At 37.3% G+C, this 17620-nt stretch overlaps 1 protein-coding gene across 1 annotated transcript in view; it reads right to left on the bottom strand.

Moving 5' to 3' along the window:
* Positions 1-17620, bottom strand: part of galnt9 (polypeptide N-acetylgalactosaminyltransferase 9) — an 84938-nt gene that overhangs the window by 16147 nt on the left and 51171 nt on the right. The window contains 1 exon segment of the mRNA XM_079607852.1: positions 15435-15552. Coding sequence (XP_079463978.1) covers positions 15435-15552 — 118 coding nt within the window.

Below are 17620 nucleotides of genomic sequence, written 5' to 3' on the forward strand. Positions count from 1 at the left end.
GCAGATTTGCCACCAGAACGCCTCCGTCTACTCTGTCCACCCTTTTATTCAACAGGCGTTGACTGCTTTGGCCCATACCTGGTCAAAATAGGAAGACGCAATGAAAAACGCTGGGGCCTGATCTTCAAATGTCTCACAACCAGGGCAGTTCACATCGAGCTTCTTAACTCGATGGATGTCGATGCCTTCCTTCTAGCACTCCGCCGGCTCATAGCCAGAAGAGGTCAACCCTGCGAGATCCGTTCAGATTGTGGCACCAACTTCCGCGGGGCAGAAAGAGAGCTACGGGAAGCCTTCTTTAGCATGGAGTCAGAACTCCAAATCCGTCTTGCAGACCACCAAATTGGCTTTAAGTTCAACCCGCCCAGCGCTCCACATTTTGGCGGAATATGGGAGCGTGAGGTCCGCTCTATAAAAAATGCTCTCCAGGTAGCCGTTGGTAATCAAGCAGTCACAGAGGATGTTCTGTCCACAATCCTAGTGGAAGTGGAGGGGATTCTCAATTCGAAACCTCTGGGATATGCCTCAACAGATGTCGCCGACATCGATCCAATTACTCCTAACCTTCTCCTTATGGGGCGGCGGGATGCATCTCTCCCTCAGGTGGCATATGCTCCAGGAGACATGGGGCGGCGGAGGTGGCGTCACTGTCAAAACATGGCAGACCAATTCTGGATACAGTTCACCAGAAACTACTTGCCTACACTTCAGACCAGGCAGAAGTGGCATAAAGCTGCAGAAAACCTGGAAGTCGACTCTGTTGTACTGATAGTGGATCCGCAACTCCCAAGAGCTCAGTGGCCAATAGGCAGAGTTCGGAAAACATTGCCCAGCAGTGACGGATGTGTGCGAACTGTCGAAGTTGTTATTGACGGTAAAGCTTACATTAGACCAGTTGCACGCTTGATACAGTTGCCTGCTCTAGAAGGTAACACCAATGACAGTTAGAGAATTCTCTTGATTACCCATTTGCTGCTCAAATGTGGGGGCGGCTGTTGTGAATTCTCTCCCTTTAAATATTAAGGTAGCTACGTGTGTGACGTTTTAAGTTGCGTTGTACGCAAATGACGTAGTGCAGCATTCTCAGCACGTACGGACTCAGTGTAATTGCCTATTCACTAAGCTACTCCAGTTGAGCGATCATATCGCGTTCACACATTCATGTGCAGTGTTTATGTGCAAGATAAAGTTTGTGACAAAGTAAGTTTTCTTCTAATGTATATTGTTAATAACGCAGATTGTCACGCTGTATCCCATCTGCGCTAAGTTAGACCATGTTTGTGATGTTGTTCGTCTAGCGATCTCTCTGTAATTTGATGCTGCTTAACGAGCGGATTATCCCGCTAGCATCGCGGCTCGTATTGTTCATGTTTAGTTATTATCTTGAAGTGCATTTCTCCGTGGGATAATATCCTTCACTGGTTGTCATTTATTACTGCCTTTATTAACGAGACAGTCCAATTTATATCATCTATAATTTGGTGTTTTTGTCAATTTCATTGCACTATGCAGTTTATTATTGCAGACTCGTACTAATATATTTCTCCATTTATATTTGATGTATCAGTGCATTTTACAGAGATGTTTATATTTGAGTTTGCAATCTGTTAAGTTGTTGAATATATTTAGACAATGAGTATTTATTTCTGTTATATTATTTATTTCAGAAACTACCTCAAGTACACTATTATGTGTATGGTCACTCTTGTACAATAAACATCTGAACTCTATCTGATGACTCCGACTCCCTGACCAGAGTTCTGCAGCGGTCAATAATATAATCCACCAGTTTCAGTGGGGCAATCCCCAACAAATAGCAATGTCACAGTGTCTGGTTTGTGTTTCCCTGGGTTTAACACTAGAGGTCCTCAGTTGTCACGGTGTCTAGGCATTCTCACTACAATTCCCATAATCCTGTCTGTCACTGATTGTTCATTGCCTTCAGCTGTTTCTCGTCACCTTGTTAGCACTTGTGTATATATACCCTGTCTGTTTCAGTGTTTGTCACGGAGTCCTTGTTTAATGTCCCCACACTTCCGTTCCTGTTGCTGCCCGTTTCTTGTCTCTGTCTTGTGTCTTTGGATTGCTTATATGGTTTTGACCTCTGCCTGGACTGGATTGTGAGTACGGATTACCCCTTAATAAAACACTGCTATTGGATCTACCTGTTCCTGTGTGTGTTCGTGACAAGCAATCCGCGTGGAAACAAGCGCCTGCTCTTAAAGGGAATGTGAGAGGACGCTCTGATTTATTTCACGTTACGCCCAAACCACACCTATGAATAATGAAGCTACTTCAGACCAACCCATTTTAAATTTGCGCCGGGCGCAAGAGGCATTTATCCCGCCGGGAAAATAGCAACAGCGCCCAAGACCTTTATTAAGATATTAACTTTAAAATATTAAAATTAAAATAGTAACTTTATTAAAATAGTTATTTAAAATTGAAATCATATTTTACAATATTACAGTTTTTTACAGTATTTTTGATCAAATAAATACAGTCGTGAGCATAAGAGACTTCTTTTTGAAATCATTTAAAAAAAACTTACCACCCCCAAACTTTTAAACGGTAGTTTACAAACCCACTTCCTTCTCTTAAGAGTTCTCTAAATGGACAAACATCTAATATAAATGAAAAATCTGTAGAACTAGGACTAATTGAAGAGAAAATGTATTAAATCAATATGTTTGATTAAAAGAAGCTAGACAAATAAAGGGAGAATAACATACTGGTCATGCACAAATACACAGAAATAATGAAAAACAAGGAACACCTACTGTAGAACTAATCAAGAGAGAAAGTTGGAAACTGTGGGGGGAAAAAACCCAAAACAAAACCAAATTAGGAATAAATCAGTTAAATAATATAATGCATTTTTTCTGAAAAGGGTTGTTTTGAACTGTATTTGCATCTTTGGTGACTTTACAATTGAGACATACTATAGTAGAAGTGCACTACATCTCTTCTGCACTCCTTCGCTTTGAGAGCTTGCGGTCCTCTGTCTTCCACTAACCGTGACATTAATGGAACTAGCTATGCATTCACTGACTTTCATTAGCTGTGGAAATACTTTCAACTTCAGCACCACTGATCCATAGTGCAACCTTGGTGTACAAAATCAATCTCAGAGTAGTAGAATCCTGTTATGTTCTCACTGCAGACGACACATGCTGTAGGTCTACCTTTTTCCTGCTCTCTCTACAATGAATACTCCATTGTATGCTTTGTTCAAGCTCAATAAAAGCCTACTTTCAGTCACGGAACAGACAAAAGACAACAAATTAACTTGTTAGCCCTCACTGTTTGGATTGGAGTTGTGTAAAGAGACTGCCCACTCTCTGAGAAGGAAGGCAAAGGACAGACATTACAATTCTAAGATAAAAAACATCAAAATAGGAGTTAGCATTAAGGTTATCTATATGCTAATGCACTTCTAAATGTTGACAAATTTATAAATAACTTGTTTGGAGAGGCATATTAATTTTTGACAGATAAAATGCTCTTGCATTCCCTTTAAATAAAGACTACCTGCTTCTGAATCATAACATCAAACCATGGTTTGCCTGTTGTCTTTATTGCTTTCATCTGTTGTCAAGAAAGGCTCAAGCTTTAAATGTTCCACTTCAACTTTCTGTTTCAATAGGAAATACATTCATACATTAAAGAGGCCACATTATGCCCTTTTACAAAGTCTTAATTTTGTTTTTAAGGTTTACTAGAATAGATTTTCATGCTTGAATGTTCAAAATACATTATTTTGAACATATTTTACATTATTGCAGCACCTCTCTTTCCAGTCTGCCGAAAACGCTCTGGGGTGTGTTTCCCGTACAACGACGTAACTCTCTGCTTAATACCATAGTACGATATGAACTAGCTAGTCACGACTGTTTCCCGAAACTGTTGTGTCGCAAATTGGTCGTTCAACCACGTTGGTTATGTCACGCATGTGGTGGAGTAATAACTTCTTTTAATTAATCTGTTTGAGATCAAATTAACGCTAGATGTTTTGATATAAATGACAGACATGGCATCTGAGGACTATTTCTCATTTTTCTCAGTTATTTTGCTTTATTTCCATATTCAATCATAGGCTCGTTCTTACGTAGTAGAGCACGTACGCACATGCACACTCTTCATAAATGGTGCTTTAAATCTCTTGGCATACTAAAAGACGTAAATAATTTGTGTGTATTCTAAATAAAAGACACGGATTGTACTGAATGTCAGCTTGCTTATTTGGCTTAAGATAAGGATTTATTGAGTCCACATGTCATGCAAACAAGAAACTATACTTCTAACCACAGCTCGAGAGCTGTCGTTCCAACCACACAAGTTTGCGATGCTGTTTGCGAATGTTCGTTGGAACGATGGTTTCGGGAAACACAGACTCATTGAACTATGCTGATAACGACAGAACTTGCGACCATATTGGCTAACGATGCTTTCGGGAAACGCACCCCTGATTAGTTCCGGTCTCTATGAAGCCCCTCCTTCCGAAAGTGTAATGTGCTCTGATTGGTCACCAAGACAAGTGTGTTGTGATTGGTCAACTGTTGCAAGCATGTTTGGGAAATGCCACGGCCCTTACCATAACCACGAGTTTCAACACACTAACGCAACTCAACCAGGCATAGTCCCTTTTTCTGCATATACTTGGCCGGGATTTATTTAAATGAAATATTGTGACGTGTTTATTCCCGGAAGAAAACTCAAGACTACAATCGAGGCGTTTCAGGGAGTTCAGAAACAGTGCTTACTTATATAGAGAATAACTCCCTTTGGGGTGAACTTTGTAACTTTGCAGACCTTTTTTATTCTCAAAAAGCAACAAAAGAAAGTTGAAAATGTAAAAAAGCACAGATGCATATGCCACACGTTTTGTTAGCAAAGTATTGCTTTTTTTTTAGCAATGTATTGATTTAATATTCAGCTCTGCATAAGTAAGTGTTTAAAGAGAGTCGATGTAATGCATTTCAGTGGCTTCTTTCATATCCTGCTATAACCTCTGTTTTTACGCTTGCTTCTGAATGACAGGGTATCACTGAATAAATAATAGCATTTATGTAAGATGTCCTCAATAAAAATGGTCTCTTTTACTGTTTAGATTTGACCTTCTTTGCTTACTAGCGGGAGTGATTTCGTATGATTGAAGGGACGGTAGGTCAGTGGCATGCAGGTCACGTTCCTGCACGTCTTCCCGCAGAGCTCCTTCAGAACATTAGTAAAACAAATCAGACTCTCTTTGGACTCAGGAGCCATGTTGATGAAATGATGATTGTTGAAGAGCACTGACAGAAACACATTTACCTCATGCCGAGAGGGAGGGATTGTCATTACTGAGTTCCACTTTTTTTTTTTCTTAGCAGTAATTAAGCGGTCTGGGGAAGAGGCATCAAGGTCAAAAAACACATGCAGAACAAGATGGTGGCAGTGCAACCGTAAGGAGCTAAAGCCAGGAAGAAAATATAATAAATGTAAAAAGAAAAAGTTAAAAAAAACTTAAAACAATTACATTAACAAAAAATACAAAGTAAAATCAACACAAAATAAAAATTTATGTAAACATTGCATGTAATTCTAACCACCAAGCTCAGTATTATGACAATATACTTACATTAGTGTTCAACAATTTAGGGTTGGTAAGAATTGAAAGTCTGTTGTGCTCACCAAGGCTGGATTTATTTGATTAAAATACAGTAAAAACAGTAATATTTTGAAATATTATTAGAATATAAAATACTGTTGTAATATATTGTTAAATATAATTTATTCCTTTATTGGCAAAGCAGAATTTTCATATTTTTATAATATGCTGATTTGGCTGTCAAGAAACATTTCTTATTATTATTATCATCAGAGTTGAAAACTGTTGTGCTGCTCAAATATTCTGTGGAAATTGTGATACCTTTTTTTATTTTGTTAAATAGAAAGTTCAAAAGAACAGCATTTTATTTCATATAGCATTTTTTTGTAACAATATAAAAGTATTTAATGTCACTTTTAATAAATGTAATGCATCCTTGATGGATAAAAGTATTATTAACTTTTGAGTTGAGTGTGTTTGAATGCTGTATTTGAGGGAAAGCACTAAACAGGGAGAATGTGTGCTGCATTTCTAGTTTGCAAACCATCTGGAATCCAGTTTAATTAGGCATTTCCAAAAACCTACAGCTATCAGAACCAACCCCTGAAGATTGTCAATTGTGGTGAGCAAAATGCGTTCAGCCCAGATTTTGTGGTTGCGTTTGCAGTTACATGATTTGCATAATTCCTTTAGTGAACTGTGTGCTAAAACAATTCAAAAAACACAAATAATGGCGCTATCAGCTGGTGCAATTCATTAACTCCTCCCTCTAACTCTTAATCTACCACTTCTGGACAGTGTTTGAGTGATGTATTTTCATTTGTTAAAAAAAAAAAAAACCTTACATCATCTTATCCTCTGAGACACATCCCAACCCTTTGAGAAAATTCCGCTCCTCCTCTCTCGCTCCCCGAGAATTATATTCTCTGTCTCACTCTCTTTCCCATTCTTCATATGACAGGGAACAGACAAAGCTTTGCCATATATTATTTTAATCACGTTAATTATATCAGACGGTTTTATGTGATGTACGGTTCAGATCAAGCACTGGCTAATTTAATTGGACCCTCTTGCCAGCCTGTGCTCTCTGTTTCAGTGATCAGCCGCTATTGATGATCATTACAATGATAAAAATAGCAATAAAAGGCCATGACTTAATGCTGTCAGACCAGTAGATAGATAAAAGTGCCACCGTAATTCAAACTGAGATTTCAAAAAGCTACTAAAAACGATTTTGACATCAAGGGCCCTATTTTAACGATCTAAGCGCATTGTCTAAAGCGCACGGCGCAAGTGCACTTGCTAGTCCAAATCCACTTTTGCTAGTTTAACGACAGGAAAAAATGGTCTGCCTATGAGCACATATTACTAACACGCTCTTTAAATAAAAATAAATAAAAACTTGCACCACTGACTTTAGGCCACTTTTCAGTTGGTCAATGACGCAGTCTATTTCAGTTCCCTCAAAATAGCAACGCGCCAACAATGCGCCTGAACACACCTTGTTTTCAAGCCAGCACGCCCATGGGCGCACAAATGAGTGCAAATACATTTGCTATTTAATGTGGCGCAGTTCGTGAAAATGATAACTGTGTCAGGCTGGAATTAGCAAAAAACACCAGCGTCGCGCCTGGTGCTGCAAGGTTTCCCCGTATAAATGATGCTGGTTAAGGTGAACTGCACAAAAAATGGACCAAACTGACCATACTTTCAGCCAAAATACCACAGTAAATACAATTATTACAGTAAAACTGTGGGAACGTGGTCAGAAATCAGTGTCAACCAAAAAGGAAACCTGAAAGAGCCCCATAATCATTTACTATGATTTTACTTTAAGATAACCATAGCAACTGTGGTATTTTGGCTGAAATACAAGCTACCGTAGTCAGCATAAACTAACATATTTGTTAATTGAAATAAAGCTGAAATTTAAGGGAAATTTAAGTAGCTTTTAATGAAATGCTAAAAAAATCATTTGAAACAAATGATGTGCATCTTGAAACAAAAATAACCTCATTGACTTCCATAGTATTTTTTTCCTACTATGGAAGTCAATGGGGTCCATCAACTGTTTGGTAAGAGATATTCTTCTAAGAGATATCTTCTTTTGTGTTCAGCAGAAGGAAAGAAACTTGAGGGTGAGTAAATGATGACAGAATTTTCATTTTGAAGTGAACTATTGCTTTAAGCCTTGTCTGTGCAACCGGGGGTTTAAATACTAAAATAAAAACTTAAGTTGCCTTAGGAACTAACTGAACTAAAATAGCTACAGTATAGCACTATAGCACGTAACAACTATAGCAACAATAGACTATAGCACGTAACAAAATGACTAAAACTTAATCTAAACTTAAATAAAATCAGAAAATATAAAGATAAAATCTAATTCAAAATATTCATAAATACCATAATGGTATAAAATAACACAAATAAATATGCATACCATTAAACAACACCCAAATTAGACTTTTTGAGTTTATACTTGGACAGGAAGGATAAATCTGGCTAGACGTGTTGGCTACTGGAGTATGAAAGAGAAGCCTTGAGCCTGAAAGCATATGTCCACTGTGAGCAACTCGAATGGGATAATCGACTTTTCTATTGTGCCCTTTGGGGACATTCTCAAAAAAAAGAAGAAAAATCAGTTTAAGATTCCAATTACATATTCATTTTCCCTCCCAGGACAGGATGAGATGCATAGGCTGCATTTCTGCCAGTGAGCTTTACTAAATGAATTATCATTTCCCCCTCAGTCGTCGCTAACTGTGTTTGCCGAGGATCTTTAAACTGTTTGAATTGAGTTGCATAGTAATAGTTTTTGCCAAGACATGAAGAAGATAAACGTGACATAAGGAAATAGGACTGGATGATGGCACGTACTTATCATAATGTCACATAATAAAGAAGCATACACATTGGCATTCAAATACGACTTAATCCTTTGAGGTAAATGAAGGTTGGTTTATGGTTCCTGTTCGAGGGTGATACAGTAAATGTTTGCTCCTATTCACATGTCTAAGCCACTAGTGAAGGTGGCGTGCTGTGGAGTTCTTGGAGCGTAGCAGGAAAAACAATCATCTCACGCAGAGCATGTGATAATATATAATGCAGTGATGTTTGAAGGTTAATGTAAAGTTTAAGCTCAGGGATGTTAGATATCATAAATCAAGGCTTGGCTTTAAACTGTCAGACAAACGCAAGGCCCGATATTCTAAATAAGGGATTGCTAACTATCTGATGTCAAGGACCCCCCACCATGACGATCCCCTTGTGAGGGACCTTCTTTATAATATATACAAGCAGCTGTACACTTTCATGTATGACCCATTTTAACTGTGAGAGAAAAGAAAACGGGGGCAAATTTTTTTTTGCTAAATAAAATAAGTGACTGTAAATAATTAGCCTATGTCAGTTATGAAGCCAAAACAAATGATTAAAATGCTATCTAGAAATGATTTACTTTGTACTAAGTTAACGTCTGTTTTTCTACCCACTAGAGGCTCAATTGCATAAAAAATTATTTGTGCAAAGCTTTTCCTCATTGCTAAGCAGTTTTCAGAGAATATTACCCTTCATTTCCCATGTGAGCAAGATAAAGGCAAAAATAGCAGGGAGAAACTCTGCAGAAATATACAAGAACAACAAACTATTAAGTTTTTATGTCGCAATAGAGAATAGACAAATATATGTGGAGATTTGTCTTTTATTTCTTATTATTTCTGTCAAAAACTATGGTTGTCAGTTAAATAATCACTATTAATCTCAGAACTCCACAGTTCTTCAGAAAGCACATAACTATTTAATTTAAACTGCCACTAGGGGCACTATAGACCTTATTCAGAGCAGCGCCATGACATGGCGAAAGTAAAGGCTGTGAAGGAAAGTAAAGGAAAGTGAGGCTGTGAGGGACAGACTTTCCATGGTTTCCATCCGCTCCAAAAACCCATATAAAGCCCCTAGATCACTTAATAATATCCACAGCTCATGTTGTCTGGAGTTTTTGGTCTACTGAAACCTCTTGGAAAGGTTTTTTTTTTCTTTCTTTTTTTTCATACCAGAGCAACAGTTTGGAGCTACAGTTGATGCTCTCATAGCTACCTGAATAATAAAATATATTTTGTTATATACACCATAGCATACACTACTGTTAAAAAAGCGGGGGTGAGTAATTTTTTGTTAAATAAATTAATTTTATTCAGCAAGGACAGATTAAATTGATTAAAAATGACAGTAAAGACATTTACAAAAGGTTTCTATCTAAAATAAATGTTATTTTTGACATATTAGATTGATTTCTGAAGGATCATGTGACACTGAAGACTGGAGTAATGACGCTGCAAATTCAGCTTTGCATCACAGGAACAAATTACATTTTAAAGTATATATTTAATACTATTTGACAATATTACTGTTTTTGCATATATTTTGGTGAACATAAGAGACTTCTTTTAAAACATTTTTTTTAAATCGTACCGACCCCAAACTTTTGAACAGTAGAGTATATTTGAAGGTTCTTCTATTGATATTTATTACCACCACAATATCAGAAGTAGCAAAGTTAAGTATTCATGATATTCTATGTCTATCAACATTCTCTATGTCTAAAGTATATGTGCATTTGTAGCGTATATGATTAATATATGATGATATAAGTCTGTATGTGAACAGTTGCGCCAGTTCTAGAAGAAACTATTTAAAATTCAACCCATGCCATCTTTTCTTTGCTTTACAAGCTCTTCCTCTAAATTCTGAAGTTCTTGACATTTGCTCTTTTCCTTTTATATGTGTTTGATAAGCTGTAGTCTTTTCCCCCCCGGCGCCAGCTGCTAGAGTACTCAGGCCGCCCCAGCTGAGAGCGCCAAGCTGAGAGAAAGCCACCATGAAAAGAAGAACAGCCATCCATTCCTTCCATTTTACAAATTGTCAAAACTTGCCGCCTCAACTGAAGCACAAAATTACTAGCTCTCTTGGTACATGTGTACACTGATGAGCAGGTACAACACGGAGGGAGCATATACCCCCGCACACACACACACACACACACATAGACACTTCGAATCCCCAGAGAGCCAGTCCTCTGAAACTGCATGATCGGTGGGATGTATCAAAAACCTCATATGTGCCATGACGGAGCCAAGCACCCCCAAAGAGCACCAGCATCTCTCATCTCCTTTCTCTTCACTAAACACAGAACAGGGGAGGTCAAATGAGTCCGCTCCAGATCTGCAGGGTGAACTAAGCCTAATGGAAATTATAAAGCTTAATTTTGCCTCAGAGGAGAAAATAAATTCAGATTGTACAGTGAGGGAAACATTGGAACAAAACTCTCCTTGGCTCAGCTCCTTATGAGATTTCTGTGCCGTATTATTAGTTTTGTCAGCTGTCAAGCAATATATTCATTATAAGACAAATATAATAAATATTAGGCTATGAGGCAAGGACAATTTACATCTTCGCCCTTTATTTAAACATATTTTCTTTTTCTTCTTTTAAAGATTTTAAAAGCATATTGTGTAGTTGAACTTGGAGTCATTTTTTTATTTTATTTGTGATAACGCAATGTATGCAACATGCCAAATTGTGCGGACATAACTTTTTGGCCAGCAAAAAGCATTCACAAAACATAAAAAAGAATGTTAAAAAAAAGAAAAGAAAAAAAAAAAAGTAAATATGGATGTGCATACAAAAATATAATGGTAAAGAAACTGAATTAACTGAGGTTTCATTTTTGCTGTTCTACTTTTTTGGCAATCATCTTTAGAATGTAAATGGTGTTCAACTTTTTTTAGTGAGGAAAAAATACTGTAGACTTCTATGCAAACCTTCATGTAAAATTAACAGCCGCTCTTACTGATGTTTTTTTATTTCATTGTCAGATCCAATAAAGTTTGCAGTTCCCTATCCTTCATTAACAAGCTCTTTACAAAGCTACTTTACGCAGTGAGAAAATGTGCCACACAAACTGTTAAATTCAATGATGTGAATGAATTTCTCAATACTTAGGTGTTACACACAGTGAACACAACAGCTTTCTATGTGGACAAAATTGTGTGTCATTTATCATTGCTTTGTCACAAAATGCATTCAATAACTATTTATTTAAAAAAAAAATTAACTGTTTAAACTTAGACACAGCCACCACCACCACCAAAAAAATCAATCTACCTACAGGCCAATTTTCACGTTTACATACTCTTTTCAAAACTGTTAAACTTAAGTTCAAACCTAACATGGTTCAAAACCAAATAAGGCATCATTTTGCAATATTTCTACAGTAATACCATATTGAAATGAAATGCAAAATTAAAAAAATGTCAGGAAAAAGTCATTGCTCATGAATGCCCCTTTTAAAACAAATCAGACTACATTCCAGTTATGATGAGTTCTTTGTCGTCTAGCTGGTTATATCAGATCGGTTGTGATATTACCTTGAAATGTCTATGATTCTTAAAGAGTTGTGAGATTGTACACATTTCAGAGTCTGCTGATCTTCTTAAATAATGCACACCGATGGGGAATGTGAGCACATTTTCTAAAGAAAGCTTTCTGTCTCCATGTCTAAAAAACATATTTCCCCAATAACCCAATTAAAGAGCAAAGCTGCACTGATCCATAGTCACTAGTTAGTTATGCAAATGAATTCCATCTATCTACATAAAGCAACGAGAGACAGTCTCTCAGAAATCGAGCAGCTTCCCATAGCGCATATCAACAGGACAAAATATATGCCTTTGAGTCCATTAAAGCTGCATTCGATTGACCAAAGGGCAAACCAATTGTGAATGTACAATACAACCTCAAGCAAAGATGCTGCTCAGAAAGATTTAAAAGCTTTACAATTCACCAACATGATCCAAAGGTCATCTTCCTTCTCTCTCTTCACTGGTTTGTTTTGTATTTGGCTTTCAGCATACGTATGTGTGCGTGTGGGTGTGAAGTGAAGCAACCACAGATGGAAAAGACCTGCTCGCCTCTGTTCATAATGAAAAAATTGCTCCCTTTTGGAAGGTTTGAAGCAAGGACAAAAGTCACTGAAGGTCTGACTTGCTGCTTTAGCCTCTGTTCAGGTTGTGTTTTACATGCGATTCTACATGAAATCCATCTCATTACGTCCTTTGAATCATTAAAAAAGGTTCTGCAGAATTGGCTCTGTATCTGAGCAACAGTCTCGCTGAATTTGTTCGCCATTAGTTTCATCAGACCTGAATAAAGCAGGCAAAAAGACAGCAGACAATTATGAAATCTATATGCATCTTTTAAAAGATGTCTCCATCTATTGCCATAGTTCATTTTTTAAATCATTCACATTACTGAAGACAATTAAAACAACAAAAAGTGATATTTTAGTTATATATAAACAAATTCATTTTGACAGCCCTAATGTTTATATATCACACTATAATACAACATTTCACTACATCATTTTGTGCCGCATTGCATCTTCACACACTGTAAGTTCAGTAGTGTCACTCAAATAACTGCTAAGTGCATACAAGTAAATTAAAGGCACAAAGTCAAAAAATGTGCAGTTGGTAAAGAAAGTAAACAAATTTGTTGATAATCCTCATACTATAAAATACCACTCAACGGATCCCAGTGAGTCCCCTTTCCCCAGCATATGAACTCCTACTTGCATTGGTAAAAGAGCAAAATGTCAATTCAGGATAAGATTTAACTGATATACACTAAAATGCAATTACTTTGGGCTGTAAGTGTCAATTCAGCTCTTTCTGAGCCACTTTAAAGCAGTTTTAATTTCCCTTGTGGGCATTTGGTACACTTCACACAAATTAAACTCCCATCATACCGCTGCACATATTTCCTAATGTTTTTTAGTCTTCATATAACCTATTTAATCAGTGCCAATTTCTCTACAATGTCTTCTCTTCGACTCCCCACCTCTGAATCTCTTTGAGAAGTGAACTGAGGTTGTCTATTTGGTGTGGCATAAGGTTAATTATTGAATATGTTGCTGTCAGTCAAATGTTATTCCTCTTGAATAAGCTGCATCAGCTTCGGAGGATTAGTCAGAGGCTGAGATGGATCACATGTTCCATCACTGTGTTCGGCATCAATAAGCATTTGGTTTATTTCAAAGCTGGGACGCCTTTCCAAAACTGGCTATTCTGCCATTTTTTTTCTGTTACAATAAACCTTCTGCAGCATGTAAGGAACAAATGGAATTCACATTGTCTTTTAGGGACACATGCAGATCACATGCTTACGGTAAAATAGGATAGAGTGGGACAAGCCTGTGCCACTTTTTGGTGTGAGCAAGTAAGACATGCTGCTGCTGTACAAAATACCCTTCATGAATTACCAGTAGCAGATATATACAGGTGGAGCTGGGGAAGGTGGAGGTTTTATGATGCGCGCTGCAACTTTTACAGAAAATGCTAACCAAGTATTTGAAGGTTGAGCAGCGAGCTCATTGGCTACTGATACGGTAGGAACCAATCAGCTGTGCCCTATAGAGAATGATGTGATTTCAAGCAGATTAAGTTAAAGACGTATTAGCCTGCGCGATGACAGAACATTGTATTTTTGGCTAAACTATCTGTCTTTGTTGTCTTTAAGCCCACTAGACCTGGGGATTTCAAACTGGGGTCAGAAAAAAATGGTTAAAATGTATTTTAATAGTAATATATATATATATATATATATATATATATATATATATATATATACAAACTTCTCAATGAAATATTCGTAAATATGTGAACAACTTACAATACAAATAAAAATATCAAATCTTATTTTGCTGCTTAAATCAGCCAGGATGTCTGACCAAACTCAATACATTATCATTTATATATTATATAATATAAGCATCTACGCGAAATATCAGAACATGTGCACTATTCTCCAGACTATTGGGGTGCAAATAGTCACTGTGCAATTGAATTCAATACCAATCGATTGAAATTAACGGAAAAGCAATGCCTCGGACGTTTCAGCAACACTGTTGATGCTGATTTGGGTATTTTGAGACTGACAACTGTATGTAAGAGAAAGTATAACAACAGGAAACTACTTACAAAGAAACCCACAAGTGACTCAGTCTGCTATTGTATCAACTGTCACTGAGACTTAACAAACAGACAATTTAAACCCCCTTCAATTAGACATTTCAAACAATACTGTTCGTTTCTATAGTTCAATCTATCTTCAGCCTGAAAGGACTTTTCTGTCAACCAACACTGGCACTGAATCTTTAAAACGAATTAAAGGATTTTTATCCAAATTATGCAAATCTTCCAAGGATATTCGACACCCTACAGAAAGAACAGTTTCTGAATTTAAACAAGTTCAATTCTCCACAGGCTCACAGACCATGTGGGCCATGAAATTTCTCTCAGGGCTGCAGCTGCAGGAATCTACTTTCTTTGTACTCTACTGCCTTTAAAGCATTTGAGTCAGTGTAATTTGGCACTGAGTACTTTCATTTCCTGTGGGCAATGCATTTACTCCTTGATGGAGTGGGGAATCTGCATGCTTACCCCCAAAACAGTCTCTAGTATGACGCCTTGGGCATGAAAGCATGAAGAAATGTAATTAAACATATGTCAAATGCTCAAGCTTTTGTTGATAGACTTAATTATATTGTCACCTGTGAATTAACAGAAAGGGTGGCCAGATTCATGAATTGTAATTTCTGAGAGCATCTCATATGCTACGCTGCTCAATTAATTCCAATTACGAGAATACACTGGTCTATGAATGTCTCAAAAGAACAAAATTAACAAGGCAGACACTTCTTTGTCTCTACTGCCATTCTTTGCTTATCTAAGGCAAATAATGACATTAGTGCACAAATATGGCTTTTGGTCAGGACCCTACTTACCCTCATACCAAGCTCAATGTTCTCTCCTCCATAGACCTCCATGCCTGGGTCAAGCAGTCCGATTTCTCCAAAATACTCACGATCCACAACAAAGGAACAGCCAATCATTGCAGGTGTCCTGTTTGAAAGACACAATTACATGTACATGAGCAGTGCAGTCCTATTCATTCGGATGGACTGATGGATGGACTGATGGATGGATGGATGGACTGATGGATGGATGGATGGACTGATGGATGGATGGATGGATGGATGGATGGATGGATGGATGGATGGATGGATGGATGGACTGATGGATGGATGGATGGATGGATGGATGGATGGATGGATGGATGGATGGATGGATGGATGGATGGATGGATGGATGGATGGATGGATGGATGGATGGATGGATGGATGGATGGATGGATGGATGGATGGATGGATGGATGGATGGATAGATAGATAGATAGATAGATAGATAGATAGATAGATAGATAGATAGATAGATAGATAGATAGATAGATAGATAGATAGATAGATAGATAGATAGATAGATAGATAGATAGATAGATTCTGAACATGGCTATGAAAAGAAGTGCTAATGAATTAATAGCTCTTAGAGAGAGAAGTCGACTGGAAATCATTTACGAATCAGAGGTTGCAGAATCTGCCCTCTCACAGAGCATGAAGAATTTCTGTAGAGTGGGAGTGAGATGAGCCAGAAGTCATATGTAAATTAGAAACTGTGTGTTTAAACAAAAATACACACCACTGAGAGACTGTGTGGTGAGAGTAATCGTGCATACAGTAGAGAAGTGTTTATTTGTTTTTGTAAGTGGGTCTCTTTCTTCCCACTCTCCCAATATTCCCACTTGGTTTCTTTCTCCTCAGCGTCCAATATTAAAACAACTCCACATATGGCAGATTGCTGAGAAGGCAGTTATCCCTAGATAACTAGTTGTCCCTAGATAACCCAGATCAGATACACTGAACTTCTTTTAAAGAGTTTTGAATTCAAAGTAAATGTCATTCTTTGACAAGATTCTGATAGAAATGACCCTCAGAAACGCCAATGATTCAGGTGTTAAAATAATAATAGTAGTTTCAATATTAGATTATTTTATTTAATGAATCATTTTGATCTGTTTGATCTGCATGATGCCAGCAACGCTATGGTTCTGTATTCTATTTCAAGGCAAATGCCAAGTTCACACAGTAACAGAATACGGTTGTCAGTCCTGTATTTGAGTCCTTAATGCAGTTGCGTTCACACAGAGCTCAGTTTGTACGGACGTGACAACCACATTCTACATGAACTCACAGAGAGGCGTTCTGTGCTCCTCAAACGGTGTGAACATAACCATAATGCCAAAAATGTGCACCTTAAATGCACTTTGAAGAAAAGCATCTATAATGCATAATAAATATATATACATATTATATAAATATAAATGCATAAATATAAGTAAAATATATTTATAATTATATAAACAAACACAAAATTGGACAATTGGACAATATTTATTTCTGGTGTTCATGTACAGTATAATGGTGCCTTCACGTGCTATGGTAATTATGGTAAATACCAAAAGCCGACGTGGAAAATGCACATGAACACCCCCTCATGTGGTATTTTCCACTGGGCAACTCGTAGAATATTTTGATGCACGAGTTGCCGAGATGAGATAACCTTTGACCTTTTCAACATGGCGGAGAGCGACGCAAGCGTTGTGAATGGTAAGCATTGTACACAACTAAACGTTTTTTGCTACTGTTAGCGGATTGTTTTTGTAGCCTATACAATGTTGTGTCATTAACAATTGTAATATAATGCGTTAACACTCAGTGTCAGTTTTAAAAATAAAGTTATGTTTGGTGTTACCTACCCAGAGCAGATGCTAGCAAGCAGTCGATAGGAGCCTCTACCAGTAAATACCAGTTCACAAGTGGAAAATATCATAAAAGCACTTGAACACAACACACTGGTAAATACCAGTTCACAAGTGGAAAATATCATCTTTTCCACAGCACGTGAAGGCAGCATTAGTTAAAGAGTAAAAAAACCTGCATGAACATGTAGGAGGCAGGTAGCTAAATAAAACATTTCTGTTTATTTTTTGTGTTGGAGTCATACAGACACAGAGTTTTGCAAAAGCTTGCTCACCAAGTTTACTTTTCACTTGCATTTTGTTCTCAAATTTTGC

The sequence above is a fragment of the Phoxinus phoxinus genome (assembly GCF_949152265.1).
Source record: "Phoxinus phoxinus genome assembly, chromosome: 3".
Taxonomy (NCBI): Eukaryota; Metazoa; Chordata; class Actinopteri; order Cypriniformes; family Leuciscidae; genus Phoxinus; species Phoxinus phoxinus.